This window comes from Periplaneta americana, chromosome 6 (assembly GCF_040183065.1).
Source record: "Periplaneta americana isolate PAMFEO1 chromosome 6, P.americana_PAMFEO1_priV1, whole genome shotgun sequence".
NCBI lineage: Eukaryota > Metazoa > Arthropoda > Insecta > Blattodea > Blattidae > Periplaneta > Periplaneta americana.
The window spans coordinates 66,474,558-66,494,833 of record NC_091122.1 but is presented as its reverse complement, the minus strand read 5'-3'; the positions used below and the strand labels follow the sequence as shown (position 1 = coordinate 66,494,833).

Sequence of the window (20,276 nt, the reverse complement as noted above, 5' to 3'; positions counted from 1 at the left end):
AAGTCCAGCTAGTTGTGAATAGCTAGTGTCTATTTGGAATTGTTATGAGGGGGCAAGAAAGGTCAAATAATCTAATTCTTGAAGTAAATTAAGTAAATGAATTTTATAATTATTATTTTATTACTTTGCAACTTTAGGAAAATTAAGTTTTGATTTTTATCATGGTTAGCCTACTCATGCCTCTAAAATTTTTCGGTAATTCATAGAATGTATGTTAGATTGTGTGTTGCTTCCAAATTCCAGCAGTGTTACTCACCCAGACCCCAGATGCGACCACCACGAAATTCTCCCTCAAATTTCATTCCATCTGACCTCCAGAACACTCCGTGGCCGTGGAACCAGCCTTGCATGAACTCCCCCTCGTACCTGTCGAAATAATATTGAATCAGTTTGGCTAGGTGATACAGGGCTATTATCTCAGCACAAATGAAGGGTTGAGCCATAGTGGGCCAAGTGCCATTTACTAAAACCGTAGAAAACAAGGGTTAAAATGAAGTTATGAACAGTAATCTCACTAGAGGTTTTGATTTATCTAGATAAAATCAAAACTCGAGTGGGATTTAATTGACTATTACACGATTATAAGAAAGTATATAAACATTAGAAGTAACGAAGTACTCCAATACAACAAAATATTAATTGACTTACGAAAATACAACTGTCTTCAAATGTATTATTGTACCATCTCAACATGACAAATATTACGCTAGATGCATGCTAGATGGCAGTAGTGTGTTATGATTAGCTGTTTTCTTGTTATCAGTTGTGCCAACTATGGAATCTTCATTCAACTCTGTAGACGGTTACTAGTCAAGAAGGCTTTGTTGATTCAGTTTCATTTTTATTAAAATAGTTGCATTCCACTTCAATTATCCGAATCCCAGTAATCAGCGTCACTTGACAGATGATTTTCAATAAAGCTTAGTATAAAACAATCTCTGATACCTGACTATCCATAATATCATACAGCAGAAGCTATAACATAACCTAAATAATATAAACAAGTGTTAGCAAAGTTTTAATTAGAGATGATGAAATAAACAAGAAAAGTTTTAATTAATGATTATGACATAAAAAATAAACATGAATAATTTTAAAAGGAATAATTATTGAAAGTACAATTTTCAAATTTGAATGTTTTAGTGGTTGGTGGTTCAGTTGATGTTATATTGGACGTGTGCGTGAAAGAAGTGGAACTCGTTGATGTACATGGTGTATTCCTCAACTTATTCAGGATTTCCGAATGGTGCTCTTCATTTATTTGTAAATAGGGATTCAGGGAAGAAGCATAGCTATGACCAGTGATCTTTATTAATTCTTGTTCTTGAATGCCAATGCGAGTCATACTTGAAACTGTTGTGCATCGACTGGAGTGGTTTGTAATTTTCTGTTTTTTTGACGTCCAGACAAGTGTAGTTTGAAATGTTGGCAAACAAAGAAACAAATGCTAGGGTAGTGATAAAAATAAACAAATGCTAGGGAAGCGATAAAATTAAACAAATGCTAAGGACGTGATAAAATCGCGCGATAAGCAGCCATGATTGGTTGAAAGACATCCTTTCGTACCTTTTTACTGGTCAAAAGTATTATGACTTAGTAAAAGTGTAATAGTCACCATAACTCAATGTGAACATATAGCAAGTAATATAAATTATATATATTAAAACTAAATGGCATGTCAATCTTCATTAAACTATGGTATTCACTTAACTTTAACCATTGCTTTCTCAGTTTTTAATAAATAGCACTTGGCCCACTATGGCTCTGAACTCTGAACCCTTCAAATATTATATGTAGTTAAAATTTTGCATAATTCCTCATTGATCAGAAATATATTGTTTACAGATGTTTATGTTATTTTCTCATTTGAAATTCAGTTTCGGATGAAGCAGATATTTTCCCCTTTTTGCGGATGGATGTATCTACAAGACAACTCTGTAGGTCAACGTGTAATAATACTGCAGACATCTCTGCAGGAGCACGCATCCAGAATACATGCGTCGTATGGTGAGACTCAAAGTGAAGGGTTCAGAACCATAGTGGGCCAAGCGCCATTTACTAAAACCGTAGAAAACAAGGGTTAAAATGAAGTTATTACCATAATTTAATAGAAACATATAGCAAGTAATATAAATTATACACATTAAAACTAAATGATACGTCAATCTTCAGTAAATTATGGCATTTACTTAACTTTAACTCTTGGTTTCTCCGTTTTTAATAAATGGCGCTTGGTCCACTACGGCTCTGAACCCTTCAAATGATCCATAACTACAGGGAGATCATTTTATTTTTACTAACATTTCTAATATTAACCTGGCTATACCTTTGGATTAACGGTCGAGAACCGGAAACACCGTTTGCTACCCCTTTCCACGACTAGAGTTCGATGATACCGGCGTAAAATGTGTACAAACAAATCACTTTACTAGGTATAGGAGGGAAGAAAAATAGTTCATCCATTTACGTAAACTAGGAAATATCGCGATTTTGAGTTTGATAATTTTCATTAGGTTTTTCTTTAATCAAAATACAGTACTGTATTAACAATAAGAGTTTTTACTCACGAACTGAGTTGTCCATTCGGACGTATTAATTATGCAGTATACATAATACTTTCTACAGCACATTAGCGTACACTATAGAGAATGATGTTAAATTGAAAAATAATCATAATATGGATATTTAATAGTACATTATGCAACGAGCCTATAATGAAGATAATTAAGAAGTGAGTAAGGATATTTATGAAACGAGCGCAAGCGAGTTTCATAATTTTCATACGAGCTTCTTAATTACCATTGTAGGCGAGTTCCATACGACTTTTTATGCTCGACCATATTTCTAACTTGATATTATATTGAGCAATGTCCCGTATGTTGTGAGATGTGCGCAGACGCAAAAGTATTGATTTTTTCCGAGGAACAGATGTCCACTTTGACCTTGCTAGGCCATAAGAACCTACATAGATAACATTGAAATTAAATTAGACATTGAAAAACGAGATGACAAATTGAATTTATTTGAATATTATTCACAATTAACGCTAATTATTATAGTAACAGAACATAACCTTCTGCGACAGTATTGGATTTCCAGCCTCCGTGACTTTTCGCTAATTCTCTTTCGATTGCATATCCGAGAATAATCGATATTTGCGGTTTTATAACGGTAGAAAGCTGACCTGTCATTGGCTGAACAGTTGTAACCTGAGTCGTCATTGGCTGAAAGACCTGACCTTTAATGAGTAGGTGTACTTTAATGACATGCATTAAAGGTCTGCTACCAGGTGTATAATTATTACATTTCGGCATGGTCGAGCATAAACACATTTTTAATATGGTGGCCATTCATTTCCATACAGGCTTTAGTTCTTTTTTGTACATTATCGCACTATAGACTATTGTACCTAATTCCAATTACCAGTTTCGTCCTTCGTACTAGTAACTCAAGTTGAAATAATTCTGTACCTACTCTATAAAAAAATAACTTACGTGCTGTAAATTCAATCTTCACTTCTGCCCGATACGAAAAGATAAAATTACTCAGACATGCTATCTACTGTCCGTCCAAGTGATTTTGTCGTAGGGTCGTAGAAAGGAGAGAAATCACGTGACAGTTAATTAACAAGGCCCTTTTATTTAAGTTATTTCAAACAGTTGTATAATATTACATAGACGTCCAATTCCTAACAGAAATTAATGTTTTCAGAAAAGAGCTAAGACAGCCCAGCCACTAGCCTTTACAGAGGGACGAGCAGAAGCGGGTGGGGGAAACCAGGATGCGACATAAGCAAACGGACGACAGCATCTGTGAGAGAATATGATACAATCCTGAAAGCGACCATATTTCTGGAAGGTACTATATTCACTAATTCAGTACTGTTTGTGTTTACTATGACTGTAAGGCGACTTTGACTGTATACGCTTGGTTCTGTGGAGAACGGTTGGAAGTTTACTAGTAGAGTGGGTGGGAGTGAAGTACATTCAAAAACTCGGGTACAATAAAAATTGAAGTGAAAATAAAATGATGTCCCTGTACAAACAAAGCAGAGGAGGTACTTCAGGACGTTGACCTAAAAGTGGAGAGAACTATTTTAACAAAATAAATAAAAGCCAATCAATATTTTATTATTATTTTAACTTGCAATATCCATTCATGCCTGCACGGAAGATCAAGGCGCTATTACTTGAGCCACAGACGTGGTCCGGTTCGTAGGCTACTTACTTGGCCCCATCAGGGAAGCACATAACTCCGAGCCCCCCGCAGAGGCCGTTCTGGAAGGCGCCGTCGTATCGCGTGCCGTCGGGCAGGGAGAGGTGCCCCATCCCGTGCTTCTGGCCCCTCTGGTTCCAGTCCCCTACGTACCGCGTTCCATCCTCGTACCGGTACGCACCTGTCTTCACTACGCCTGGTAATACTGCAACAGTCAGCATATCGTCGTTGTTCCTGCAATAACTCCTATGTGCAAAATATAAAATCTTTCAGGAGGAAGGAAAAACCCATTTATTCATCCTATGGCAGCCGTACATAGGAGACTGTGAATTCTTACATTTTCGAAACAAAGCAATATAATTACATATAGGAGATTTTATTATTTGCTGTATCACTATTTAAGTTATTTAATAGTGCAAAAAATTGAAAATCGATAAATATGTCGCATAGGAGTTATTGCAGGAACAAGGACGATATGAAACCTATAACCCAGAAGTAATTTTTTACAGCAGAATAACAATTTCGTCACTTTACATCGAAATAGTACTTTTCAAATAACTAATATTACGAGTATAGGCCTAATCACTCCTTTTTATACGCCGTGAATGGTCATAATAATAAAATTAATAATAATAATAATAATAATAATAATAATAATAATAATAATAATAATAATAATAATAATAATAATAATACAGTGGCGAAGGTAAGGTGTAAATACAGAGCAAGCTGAAAAAATCTGCTTACCTTATGTCTTATTATATAGCAGATGTTTCTCGGCTTTTCTATCAAAATATTTTTTGAAACACAGACCCCACAAGAAGATGATGATGACCACTCATTTTCACCCCAAACAGAATAGAGGAAAAAAAATATAACTTAATTACCTCATATCTTCCTGTCACTTATTTACTTACTTACTTACTTACTTACTTACTTACTTACTTACTTACTTACTTACTTACTTACTTACTTACTTACTTACTTACTTACTTACTTACTTACTTACTTACTGGCTTTTAAGGAACCCGGAGATTCATTGCCGCCCTCACATAAACCCGCCATAGGTCCCTGTCCTGAGCAAGATCAATCCAGTCTCTATCATCATATGCCACCTCCCTCAAATCCAGTTTAATATTATCTTCCCATCTACGTCTCGGCCTCCCCAAAGATCTTTTTCCCTCTGGCCTCCCAACTAACACTCTATATGCAATTCTGGATTCGCCCATACGTGCTATATGCCCTGCCCATCTCAAACGTCTGGATTAATGTTCCTAATTATGTCAGGCGAAGAATACAGTGCGTGCAATTAATAATAATAATAATAATAATAATAATAATAATAATAATAATAATAATAATAAAGTGACGAAGCTAAGGTGTAAGTACTGAATAGGCTGAAAAAAATCTGCTTACCTTATATCTTATTTTACAGTAGATGATTGTATTCTTCACCTGACATAATTAGGAACATTAAATCCAGATGTTTGAAATGGGCAGGGCATGTAGCACGTATGGGCGAATCCAGAAATGCATATAGAGTATTAGTTGGGAGACCGGAGGGAAAAATACCTTTGGGGAGGCCGAGTCGTAGATGGGAGGATAATATTAAAATGGATTTGAGGGAGGTGGGATGTGATGATACAGACTGGATTAATCTTGCACAGGATAGGGACCGATGGCGGGCTTATGTAAGGGCGGCAATGAACCTTCGGGTTCCTTAAAAGCCATTTGTAAGTAAGTAAGATGTTTCTCGACTTTTCTATCAAAATATTTTTTGAAACACAGACCCTACAAGAAGATGATGACCACTCATTTTCATCTCTAACAGAATAGAGGCGAAACAATATAACTTAATTGTCTCAGAGCATCCTGTTAGCCAAAGATATTTCTTATACTATAAAAATTGAAAATTTTTATTTAACTTTCTCCATCCGCTATTTTAATATGTAAATGTAGTGTCCATCTCCTTTGTAAGCTCATTTTGTTTCATAAGCTCAACTTGAAAACGGTTTCTCTTTTAATCCTGCAAATAATGACCTCATGTTCTCTCAGTATGAGCCATTTTACAAAAAATTAGTATGCAGCACACACATACGTGCGCATGCAATTTTGATTAAACTAACACTCAACAATTCAGCGCATTCACAGAACACCAACATCGCGGTTGAGGCTAGCCCCGCTTCCTACTACTGAGTCGTAGCGAATCGATATCCCCTCCTACCCGACCTTCCATAGAACTTGTGAGTGCCGCTGCCTGTGAGCGAGGCCGTCCATACGAGGCTTCTGCCGTAAGCCTCTCGCACTGAACTGTGCATCCTGGAATGACTGCCAACAGTGATTTTAATATATTATGGAAGAATCGAAGTGAAACAAATGTCACGATACTTCGTTATTACGAAATTATACTATTACTAGGTATAATAACTCAAATTTTTTGGGTAGGCTCAGCCTCAAAAGCCACTTAAAAGCTTCGTCACTGAATAATAATAATAATAATAATAATAATAATAATAATAATAATAATAATAAAATAATAATAATAATAATAATAATAATAATAATAATAATAATAATAATAATAATAATAATGAAAACCAGTCTTTTTATTTCCAATTTTTCCTGGTAAGCCAGTTTACCCACTTGTTTACTGTTCAAAATTACTTGAACAGAGTTCATTGTTTACGTTTGTTAAAAATTAATACATACCACAGTACCGTTATTTACAAAAGCGTGTGTTCAGTAATATATTTCGGTTCACAACACACTGATACACTATACCCTATACCAGTACTGTAACCTCATTCGCATAGATTGATTAGGCCTACTATAAATACATGCCAGTAAATATTATTCTTAAATAATATACACCACCATCACATTCAGCCAGTACGTGCATAGATAAAATTTATCCATGGCACGTGTTTGAAAGCCAAACTATGCTATTATGCTAACACTAAAGTATAGTAATTCACTAACTACACTCTCGTAGCAGCACTGTACACACATCCACATAAAGTAAACGTTCCAACAGTGAGAAATATTGGCACCTACAGGCTAAAATACAGACTATTAAATTTTCTCCTCGAGATATGCACCTGACATCTATAGGATAGATTCACTGTTCACTTAACGCTTTGTGCTCTTGACGAATCATATGTGGTCAGCGAAAGACAATTTTCTCCCCCGCATGCGTGAAATTCCTGTAACCTTCTTGAAAAGAGCACGGCTTGTACGTGAACGCATGTTACCAAGTTTACATAAGAAGTTTATACAAGATGCGGGAACTTTAAAACACTCAATTCTGATATACATCTCCACTACGTCAATACGGTATTAAAATATAATAAAACTAATCGTGCATTAATGGAAACAAGGTGTTCACGTGCTCTTGTGCTATTATTGACGCACCGCCACTGAGAATAAGGTTACCTTCCTACCTCCTTACCCCAAAATTTGAACCTCGTACACACAAATCAAATTGTTAGCATTGAAAAGTGCCTTTTATAAGCATTCGACAAATAAAGACAAACTTGCTCTTTTTTAGTATTGTAATGTAAATGTTGGCAGTGAAGAAACCGGCATATACTAAAGTTTCCTCCTACTTTTCTTGACTCACTATAACACGGATGCACATTAACATTAACAGTAATTATATCTTACGCTTATTTCAATGTAAATTTCAGTTCGTGTTTCACTGTACGGTCTAATGTGACAATCTCGTATATGAGAAAAGTAAGTCCATTTCCTCTTCTTACCATTTGACCTCATACATTAAATTCGTTACTCAGCTGCCAGTAACACATTAGTTTTTATCCCTTGAAATATTTCCGCTATAACCAGTTCAACCAGGACACTAGGCACTTACTATGAAATTAACGTGTTGGGAAGATAATTCAACATAGCCTATTTGGTGACTGTATTAGTCAGTACTAGTTATTCACATTTCACTCGTAAGTTATTATCTTTCCGCGTGAAACGATTCAACTCCGAGCGAGCGGAAATTTACATTTTTGTTTTATACAGCCATTCACTGAAAACATGTTTAAATAAAGTGAATAACATACAGGGTGAGTCACGAGAGAAGGTACATGGTTTGAGGGTGATAATATTGGTGATTCTGAACAAAAAAGTTTATAAGAACTTATGTTCTGTTTTTAACGTTTTCTGCTTTGAAATAGTAATATACGTTACAAGAGAGGTATGTTGACGTTTTCATGGTCGAGGAAAAGATTGAAAAAGCGAAACGTAGTTGAGCTTTTTTAATTTCCGAGAACATGAAAACAGACATACCGCTCGTGTATCGTACATTATTTTGTGCGAAGATCGTTTATTACATACCTGAAAGACGAATTTCTAATTAGTTGCAATGAAATCTCCATGTTGGTTTCTGTTTAATGACGGCAACTTCGGAAAACCAAAATATCTTTCTTCAACATTGTTGCTATAAAATGTTTTCTGTGTTTACTATACTCCAGCAGGCCGTGATATACGTCTGTCTTTCCCCCCCCCTCCCCCCAGTCTATAAATGCGAACTTAAAACAAACGGTAAGGTTATGTAATGATGTATTTTTCATTTTAATATTTTAACAATATTATTTATATAACATATTGCAGTAATAACATCCGCATCTGGAATCTTGTTGATTTTTTCACGGCTTCCTTAATGTTACTTGTATCAGGAATGCAATAAGTTTCGTGGAGTAGTAGACTTTACTTAATTTTTGCAAATATTTAAAAACAATAATTAACATTGCAATTTAGGTGAAATTGCAGTGGTAAGTTTCCAATTTATAATTATTACTATGTTGAACGTCTCTAAAAATAATATGTTAAAAGCCTAAAGCAGTAAAATGAATGTCGCGCTTAAGCGGTAAGAAGAGGGAAATTGTTGTGTGTGTTACGTTGGGAATACTGAATGTGGTATTTCACACTTACCGCGTATTGGTTCTGATGCGGAAAGCAAGCAAATACGCACGATCTCGCACAAAAGACATTTCGAAACACGCATCGTACACACTTACAGTGTTACAAATGTACGTCCGCTACTGATATCGACCTACTTGTAACGAAACGAAGGGGATAAGAAGAGGCTGGGGATATGATGCCTTCGTTAGGCTTGAGTAGAGCCAGGGACATGTGTCGTGACACAGCTTTTGGCGATCACTGCGTTAGACGATTGCTTGATGATCACCAAAATTATGAACATGTTTGGAGGAAACTAATAACTAGACAGTGGATGCCGGATGACTTATCGTTGAATGTAGGTGCACATTTACTATATGTTACATTTTTTTTCATTCAGACCATTGGCTCAACAGGTTTTAAACGTAAACAGACGATGTCAACATGCTACTGTATCTCCGTACTGTCAGAAGGAAAAATAACGTACTGTGGTAGTGTAGCACATACCTTGCAAGTTCAGTCCTCGTCATCATTGATGCAATTACCAGCGTTGCAGTAAACTCTAAAATGGGGATCACTCAATTTCTTTAGAGGAATATTTGCACTGAGCATCTTGTTGCACGTGTCGCTTAGACCCGCACAACTAAATGATGATGATGATGATGATGATGATGATGATGATGATGATGATGGTTTCTCAGATTTCATTTCAACGCGTTTCCTGTGCGATGTACTGTTGCAATGTTTCTCTATAGCCTGAGTTGTTCTGGTTTTTATTTCAAATTTACATACATTACACACGATATTGTCTTCGTTAATACATAAAATGTCACTCTCATACTTCTTAATTGCATTTCGTGTCTCTAAGCGAATTTAACGTTTTGATTTCGACATTATGAATGGATCAGCACTACACTATTCAACTCGTACTAAATACTTGAGCAGGATAACACAACTGCACACATTGCGTTGCAAGTGGACCGGGGTTCCTTCGTTATGTACGCTGCTGTACTCGCCAGGTACACAAAAGACGAACGACGCGGCACGTGCCATATACTCCGATACGAAACAACTTCACTTTTCCTTAAGTCATCCGCATCCACTGTCTACTAATAACAAATATATGTATTTCACACAAACACAGCTTTGTCCTAGGCATGATTGATAATGCTTAAGGTGCAGCTACGATATGCATGAAATCGATCTAGACTAGCTGGCTGGCTGACTTTTCAAGGGCTGTACCCAGGATGTATCCTTGCTCTTGAGTTTACATTGGCCCATTGTGCGCCATATATATGTGATGATTGTTGAAGTCCGATAGGTGGCCTGGGTGACATTCGTGAATCCGATGCTGACAGGTGGGCCTCAATCCTGAGAGCCAGGTCACATGCTCAGACAAGTAGGCTAGCTGATAAGCCCCAAGGACCGGATTTTCAAGTTCATCCTATATTAGCATCAGAAAAGACTTCACCTCAGCCTATTTTTACTATTTCCAGTTGAGAGATGAAATGAGGGGAAAGTGAAAATGTTGATGAAACGGCACATAGAAGGAAACGGGAGTATCTGGAGAAAACCCCACTGTAAAGTCTGTTTAACATACATACATAGTGTTCTGCCAAATGGTAGGTCTTTCACTGCAAATCCAATCTTTCCTATTTTCAACCTTCCTTGTTGTCTCCGCATATGATCCATGTCATCTATCATCTGGTATCTTCTTCTGCTCCGAACTCTTCTTCCGTTCACCATTCCTTCCAGTGCATCCTTCAGTAGGCAGTTTCTTCTCAGCTAGCGACACAACCAATTCTTTTTTTTTCTTTCAGATCAGTTTCAGCATCATTCTTTCTTCACCCATTCTTTTCAACACAACTTCATTTCTTATTCTTGTCTGTCCATTTCACTCGTTCCATTTGCACACCACAAATTCCGTTATGATGAGGCCGGTAATAGGATCATGGTCGCCTGGATGGAAGACCAGAGAGCTAACGCTGAGCCTATTAAGCCTGGGACACAGGATTTACTTCCCTTGTGATAAAATTATTCTAATAATTTTTATCGCTCCTAGAACTCTTGACGTACCAATCGGGCTTGAATCCATGAGAGCCACTGGCGTAGCTCAAGGGTAGCGCGTTTTCCTGCTGATTCGGAGTTGCGTTCGGACCTGGTTTGATTCCCGCTTGGACTGATTATTAGGTTGGGTTTTTTCCCCGAGGTTTTCCCCAACCGAATGGAATGGAATGGAATTTAACTGAGGGGGGCACGGATATGGCCCAGCACTGCGACCTATTGAGATCTATTGCGCTAATCCTCGATATGAAATGAATTGCGTGCACCGCCCTAACCACACGACCGGTCCCTGCAGCCGACAGAATTTTATTTATTTTTTATTTTACTTGGCTATTTAACGACGCTGTATCAACTACTAGGTTATTTAGCGTCTCTGGGATTGGTGATAGCGAGATGGTATTTGGCGTGATGAGGCCGAGGATTCGCCATAGATTACTTGACATTTTCCTTACGGTTGGGAAAACCTCGGAAAAAACCCAACGAGGTAATCAGCCTAAGCGGGAATCGAACCCGCGCCCGAACGCAAGCGCCTTAGCCGACAGAGCTACGCCGGTGGCCCGACAGAATCCATATAGGGGAGAGGTGGGTAGTATCGGACATCGGGTAATATCGGACAGTGCGTTTCTTTCATCTACCACCACATGGTAGTACCTAAATGACATGGTTACGTTTCTGTATGCGACATCACAGAAACATACTATCATCTGGTTGTAGATGAAAGAAGCTCACTGTCCGATATTACCCGATGTCCGATACTACCCAACTCTCCCCTACCATTCCTGCTTCGGCAAATTCCCCCAAGATCCCCCCTGTCGATCCGAGGCGAAACTCCTCCCCCGAGTAGGTCCGCCTCGGATGCCAATGCAGAAGACATCCAACATCGCTGAACTACATTCCACGGAGGCTGGTTGAGACAGTCAGCAGCTTCGGGAGGCCGCCTGTAGAGTGATCTGAAAAACCAGAAACGGGATGATGAGGAAAGGATGATGGGGGAGGAAAGGAAATGGCGAAGATGAGTGGGGTTCCAAACGTCTGATAAAGTTACCTGATATTCATCCATAGGAGTGAGGGAAAAACCCCGAAAAAACCTCACCCAGGCAACTCGTCCTAACCGGGAATCGAACCCGGGACCGCTGGTTTCGGAGTTAGAGTCGCTAACCCCTTGTGATAAAATTATTCTAATAACTTTTATCGCTCCTAGAACTCCGACGTACCAATCGGTTTGAATCCATGAGAGCCACCGGCGTAGCTCAAGCGGTAGCGCATTTGCCTGCTGATCCGGAGTTGCATTCGGGCCTGGTTTGATTCCCGCTTGGACTGATTACCAGGTTGGGTTTTTTTCCCCCGCGGTTTTTCCTAACCATAAGGCGAATGCCAATAATCTATGGCTTCATCTCACCAAATACCATATCGCTATCACCAATACAATCGACGCTAAATAACCTAGTAACTGACACAGCTTCGTTAAATAACAAACAAGTTCATGAGTCTGTGATGTAACAGCAAGAAGAAGACTGCTGCAAAACAATACGAGTATGTTTCGATAATATTTCGTTGATTAAAGAAACTTTATGATGCAGGATCTTTTACGAGAGAAAGTGTTGTAGTTAAGTACGTTACGTTACATAAATTCTCTCCACCATTAGACAGCAATTGACGTTAATTACATGTTCCATGGACGGAAATGATAACAACATGACTAGGTTATAAATATGAACACTCACCGTCGTCCATCGCTGTGGCCAGGTTCTCGTACAGTGTAAGAAAAGAATTATTCCACGACGAGAGGGGCTGAAACCTTCCAACTCAATCATCTTGTTAACTGCATTCGTGTGGATTCAATGCAGCCTATATATCTTCAGTTTCTTTTCAACACATCATCGATTGTTCTCTGGCAAAAGTATTGCACTGAAAAAAATATATATTAACCATAAATGGTATATTTCTGATGGCAGTTCGACCGAATGCTTCATTCTTAAGATAATAAGATTTTAGCAGCAACGAAAAAAGTAGAGGTGGGGAAAAAATAACGTAACGGTTATTTTGGAACCGTCCCTTGCTTAGAATTTATTAAAAAATAACAGCACCTCGCAATACTACGTTCCAAAATAACAGTGTTGTTCTGAGCTATTAGTACGAAATACTTGCTGTTACAAAATACTCGTTTCACTTTGGAACTACATTATGACAACGCCTGTTCCACAGAACGGAATATGTTTGGCATTACTGTTGAAAGCACAAGTGGGAATCCTTTCGTCGGACTGAAATAAATGTTGGAAACTAAAGTAAAAGATAAATGGTAAAGATACGCAAATTATCTTGAAACTGATGTTATCTATAAAAAAAATTATAAACATAATGCCTGTATTAGAGTATAATTTTATTGTGAATTTTATCAAGGGAGATGAAAATATATGGGTTATGTTTTACTTACAAATATGTTATATGTTTAATTTCATTACCAATTCTTGAAATTAAACTAAATTCTGTTGCAATAGGTCTGTATTGTTGAAGTTTTTTTTTTTTTTTATTTACGAAATTACGAAGGTAAATTTTCCTATTACTCTTCATGACGGTATTAATATGAATTTTAACAGGGGCGAAATGATTATAGCTTTTATTTACTAATTTTTGGAGAAATTGAACACCATTGTGAACGTCAGCTGAGCAGAAGAGAAAGCATAGGTTAGCTTTTATTTACCATTAGGATCCACTTCGATTTCGTGACCAATTAACAAATAATTTAAAATTACATTACATTTATTGCTTCGAACAAATCTGATCTACGAATTCAATTTGGCATTAGAAAACATTTCTTTTCCACGAATTCACATCTCAGCTCATTATGACATCATACTGTATCACATGGCATACAGGGAAGTATGTGGTCATTTAGCGTCCAAAATACCACTGTTACATTTAATCGTATGTGCATGTTCCAAAATACTACTGTTCCATTAGATACTAGTAGTACGTACCTGTTCCGTAATACTACTTTTCCATCAGATACTTGTCATACGTACATGTTCCAAGATACCACTGTGCACCTGTGTAGTTACATCTGGTACTGTTATTTCGGAACTGTTATTTGGAACCTACTATTTTCAAGGAATCGGAACAGTTGGAACTGTTACAAGAAAATAAGCAACTTTTCCCATCTCTAGAAAAAAGACAAAGATAAAACAGGAGTTCCCAGTATTATTATGAGGCAGGTGATAGTGTTTTGTTTACTTTTATGGCCTACTCAACGTGATTTTACGTATGTAAATCTGAATATAGGATGCCATTTAAAAGAAATAAAGTTTACTGTCACACTCTGTATGCCTGAACAACTAACTTTTTTCGAATACTGATATCATATTGTATTGTTTATCTTCAACAGCCTTTGTATAAAACTTTTTTTGTAAAATTAAAATTTAAGAAGTTACTAGCAATATTTCATACTTATTGTTAACTCTGTATATGTAGAGATAAAATTAAAGTCCGTGGTCCATCCTCGAGCTAACATGCGAAATGGAGATAAAATACTGTTATACATCTTCCAGGCACATGAGAGTAGTGGCAAACAATGCCAGAACAATTTTAGATTTCTATAAATTATTTTTCCCAGATGCCATCATTGACGAAATTGTAGAGAATACAGATTAAGGGGAGATTATCTACCCTATACCGCCAATACGCGAATAATAAATTTGCTTATTAAATTACGCATTTTCTCAGAAACTATTGAATATATCATAAGGAAATTTTTCCAGAATAGAGAATAGAGATAAAGAAAACTAGCGCAGATTTAACACGAAATAGAAGCTGTAAAAAAAGATTTAAATTTTTAAAATAATGTTGATTTTATTTTGTATTTTTAAACAAATGCTCCATTTTCTCACGAACTATAAATGATAGAAGGATGAAATATTAAACATATAATGTCAACAATATAATAATGAATTTGACACACATTAATTAAGTGATGTGTCTATTAATTTGATCAGAAAAAAATTATATAAAAATAACAAAATAAAATCAACGTTAATTTAATAAATCAAATCTTTTTACAACTTGTATTGTGCTTCTCAATTTGCGTAATGGCCAAAATTGCAGGGATCGAGCTGCCAAGAAAGAGGCAACGTGAGGAATGCCTTGTGGCTTTTATGCACTTGTTCTACTTATCAGAAACCAATTGGTCCTGAACATTCTGAGTAGGCCTACACATGTCTTGATTGTGCAGGAAATGTGGACACAGAGTAAAGTAACGGATTCTGAATTTGAAATGCATATTTATTTTGAGTTTGTTTATGTAGGCCCACATAATAATATATGTGATTTGATTTTTGATACATAACCTGAAAAATAGAAATGCATTTACAAATCAGAGCGTTGGCAAACATTTTGCACCTTGAAATATGTACGATAGTCCTACTTATTATGCTTTTGAATAAAATAACTGCCACATTTTGTTGCTGAGTTGCATTGCATACTTTTCCTATTTATAAATCCAGGGGCGATTTCTCAGGGCATGCTATGCTTGCTGTGCAAGCCCAATATTTTCGTAGAATGTGTATTTCTCAAAATGGGATTACGTATATTAAAATTTATTTTGATTTTTGGAACATTGTATAGGCGTAATACCATCCGCAGGTTGCACACCGCAAGTATCGCAACGCTTGCTCTTTTCTCGGGGCTACAGGAAAGACGTAGAAATAGCGAGAATATGACGCACGTGCAAGTGCCTTCCTCCTTAGTCCGTCCTAGGCGCACATGCTTCTGTTATGTGTTGTTTGAAGCTCTGGTCCGAGAGCTACACCAACGACTATTTAACGTTATACAGAGCAGTATTGACAGCGGGAATGTGCTGTGATTTGCGAGTGCAATGTAATTGTATGAGCGAAATGCATGTGTTAGCTGCTGCATGTATTATTAATTCTTAAACATTAATTTGAAGTATTGCAATGAGTTCGGAATTGTGTGTTATTGAAACCTTATTATTAAATCTATTTTCCCGAAGGACTATTCAAGAGAAGACAGACATTATAGAGAATATGTGCGCTCGTTCAGTGCAGCTCAATATAAAAATATGCATTGGTTGGCAGGGTCGAAAAAACTAAATAACTGTTTTTTTGGGCATGTTTCTTATATTATATCGAACTTCTACATCTGATAAGCGAATATGATCCATGACTCATAATGATTTCATAATTATAAAATAAATTATTTAGGCTATGTGGGTCTGATTATTTTTATTAATTAGGAATTATTATATCCGCCCATCTTCCCCTATGAATAAAAGAGCAAGCCTAACTTTTGTGACTAGCATTCGCCCCTGTATAAATCTCATCTGTTCAGTTTCAACGAATATTTTGTGGATTACCATCCACTTGTACTTTAAGGCCTTCATTTAAAAAGTTTCATGGAAAAGCCATGTGAAAAAATATCTTTTCTTAAAGTTTTGTGTGGTATACTTACAAAGGAACTAAGAATTTTTCAACACGGAAATCCCAGCAACCTCACATAAAAGTATAAACATACTAGTCATTTGAAACCTCAGGCAGAGACTTTATGTCAACATAAAAGGCATTATCTGTACATCAAATTCAAGGCTAAAGTGTAAAGAATTTTATTTGATTTTTATTGCTGTAAGTATTCAAAAGTTATAGTAAACTGTTTCGGAAGTGAATCATTATGAGAAAAAATTTCACTGGTGATCAATCATATGACTAATGCCAGGTTAAGTTTGGTTTGGAAACTATAATCCACAGGATATTTAGTGGGGAATTATTAAGTCATGCTGAATAATTTTAGATACAGTATGCTACAGGAGTTTTAATGGTGTTTACAGAAAAGAGGGCATTTTTTTAAAGAGCCCAGAGATAAAATATAAGAGGACATATTTGGTGGGCAGGGGAGGGAAGAGGACGTCTTATCACCAAAAATCTGATCAGTCACTTCACCTGCAAAGATCAACTGAAAAGAAACATAATTATCTTAATAATTGTGCAACATATACAAATATATGAGGCGTTCAGAAGTCAACATGATTAACTCCACTTTTGGTTATTTCAGAGTTTCTAAGTTGGCAATGTATTAAATTGACCATATTTTCAGTGGTCAAAGTGATTAACTCCATGGTTCAGTAAAAAGCCCACAGAATGCAATATTATTCTTGACTGCAATACAGAATCAATTGTGTGTATTCAACTTTAACCTTGAATATCTCAAAATCTTTGGAAAAGGAGTTAATCATGTTGACTTCTGAACGCCTCATATGTCGAAAGTAATGGATTCATCCAAAGGAATGATGGCTGGAAAATTAAATTAAAACAAAAAATTGCAAAAAAAAATTAGTATTCTATAAATAATTCATTATAAAGATGATGTTACAAAATATGTACAATGTGATTAATGTTCAGTTTTAAAAGTAACAACTATTTTATATCCTATTATTTTATAAGAGTCCTTTTCGATATTAAGGCACTTCACTGTAGGAAGAATAATATTCACCTTACTCAATTTGTTGCTATTTTTCCCGTAACATGTACTTCAAAACATTAGCTTAAGCGTAACTTACATGTCTACAACATACACTTCCAAACTATTGAAACTATTGCACAAATGAGATTATTCCTCCACCTCTTAATTTACGAGTTGGCGTGGGAGTAAACACACATGAGCAACAAATTAAAGTTTGTTTTACTATATACAGATAGATAAAATTAATCATTTAAATATCGCATGACATAACGTTTTTAAAAATAGGAAGATATAATTTCTCACTAACACCAATACTAAATCTCTGATACTAGACATTTCATATTTAAAACTTTTTTCTGCAGAAGTTTTTCAGATAAAACTGATATCTATCTCAAGAGTCGTGGCATATAGCAATACCAATAACTGCATTAGTAAAACAACTCTTGATCAAACATCAACGTTTCTGAAATCCACTCTCACATTACAAAATTTGCACATTATATACTGTATTCGTCTCAGACACACAAATCAACCTTCACTTACAAACTTTTTCATTTTGGTCTACACTGTAACTGTAATGATGCGACCCATTTTCACAGCTGGTACTTGGGAAAGATTTGTTGCAAAATTAGGAAATCCCAGTTTATCTTATCCTGTCTCACCTAGCACGAAATAAGATACAAACAGTGCTGTCATGGAGGCCATACGGGGCCATACATCATATGGGAACCTACAATTTTTTTAATTAATCGTATGGGGAAAAGACAATTTTGTCTGTATGGAGCCATATGGCATATGAGTGCCTAAGTTTTGTAAGCAGAGATCTGTACAGATCTTAGATCATCTCTTGCTGTTCCTAATCTATTTTGTTTGATGTTCATAAACCAAAATTGTCCACCTTTGCAGCACTGAAATACAGAATTATATAAAATAATGGTTGAAAACAAGAAGTGCTGCAAATACACACTCCAAGATTCATTGAGACAAGTGTACATCTACTGTGGAGCTACATGGTGTATTCTTTAAATAAAGCTTGTTGTACAATTAAAATGTAAAGCAAAACAATTTCTTCACTTCTTCTTTAATATAAAAAAAAATAATTAATGACAGTCGGAGAGATAGAGAGAGGAGAGTAAAATATATTTCACGGGAAAAAACAAGGGGTGGGGTGTATGGCCAAGAAAAAAATTACCATGACAGCACTGGATGCAAATAATGACATCTGGACTTCTTCAATTAAATGTAATAGATTTCCATAATATATTAGTTGATATAAGGCCTCTTCAATAAGGATAATTTCCTGAACATATTTTACAGCTGGAATGACTGCAAAAAGAGTACAATGGTGGTTTCACTGTGATGCCAACTTTTTCACAGTCATTCTCTGATCATCTCAAAAATATAATTACAAACTCTATGTATCATAAAATGTTCCTACTACATATATATTTGCTCAAACTTTTATTAAAATATATTAATTTATTCAGAGAAAGGTTAGTTTATTGGATTGCAACTTTAATGCTGATTCATAAACCCAGCTCAGAAAAGGCTAGAAAAAGTTTTATTACAGCAAAATCTGAGATTTTTAAATTACACTACTGCTACGTTGACAACACTCATCAATGTGATTTACTCCCACCTGCCATTACATGTTGCCTGACAATGAAATGAGGTTTTATAACAAAGAAACTTACATACCGTATACTTAAATTCAACCTGTTGACACTATTTTTTATATAAAACCAATTTTATTATATACATACAAGATTACACTGGCTCTCTTCAGTCCAACATCGTTACCTTAACATGATTACCTTATCAGTTATGTCTCAATTTTATAAACTATGGTATCCCTATTTAAATCTATAAGTTCACAACACATTATAAAATAAATAATTTACAACACAGTGAAAGAAAGGCCACATTTCAATTATTTACTAATATACATTAACTATTTAGTCTGTAAAAAACGTAATCTTAAACTAAACTTACAAAATGCTTCTTGCAATACCAATCAATATATTCAAAATTTCTTTGAACAAGGCAAAGGTCAACAGGTTGAATTACATAACATACTTTTTTTTATAATTTTCATAATAATTAGGGGCATTTTTTTTATTGATTCTAGTTCACGTTAACACTTTGTTTAAAAACTTAAAATTGTATTAGTCGTTACGTTAAAAGTGTTAAAATTTAAAATAGGTTATGTACCTTAGACAGATGGCCCATTTCAACCGCCAGGCTGTCTGTCTAAGGTACATAACCTATTTTAAATTTTAACATTTTCAACGTGTCAACTAATACAATTTTAAGCTTTTAGCCATTTTTTATATATTTATTTAAACTCTTATTCTACTCAGGGACAAAAACAAAGCCCATTATTTTGTTTTCTACATATTTATTATTGACTAGTATTGAGCATTGCATTTGATATGTCTAAACATATCAAAACATAAATTTTGGGGTATTATCTATAATTTTGCATTTCAGTTTTGTGTATGCTATATTGCGTGAGAAAATAGTGCTAATATGGAAAAACAGCGTAAAGAAAACAGATGCAGTTCATTTTAAGTTATTCCAGAGCAGTCTTTTGATTATGTGCTACAAGGCCAGTGGCCAGATGAGGT

At 35.8% G+C, this 20,276-nt stretch overlaps 1 protein-coding gene across 4 annotated transcripts in view; it reads right to left on the bottom strand.

Moving 5' to 3' along the window:
* rtp (MORN repeat-containing protein retinophilin) overlaps positions 1-13,050 on the bottom strand; it is a 61,439-nt gene extending 48,389 nt beyond the window's left edge. For 2 of the 4 annotated variants that reach the window (XR_011332546.1, XM_069828265.1), the window contains exons 1-4: positions 12,909-12,994; positions 11,959-12,134; positions 4,228-4,420; positions 257-366 (exon numbers count right to left, since the gene is read on the bottom strand). Coding sequence is in view for 3 of the 4 variants with exons in the window: in XM_069828265.1 (XP_069684366.1) it covers positions 257-366; positions 4,228-4,420; positions 11,959-12,058 (403 nt within the window). In the remaining variant the exon portion in view is untranslated. Of the gene's footprint in view, positions 1-256; positions 367-4,227; positions 4,421-11,958; positions 12,135-12,908 lie in introns of those variants that run through there. The other 2 variants (XM_069828264.1, XM_069828263.1) reach the window with 2 other exon arrangements.
* Between the last annotated feature and the right edge of the window lie 7,226 nt (positions 13,051-20,276).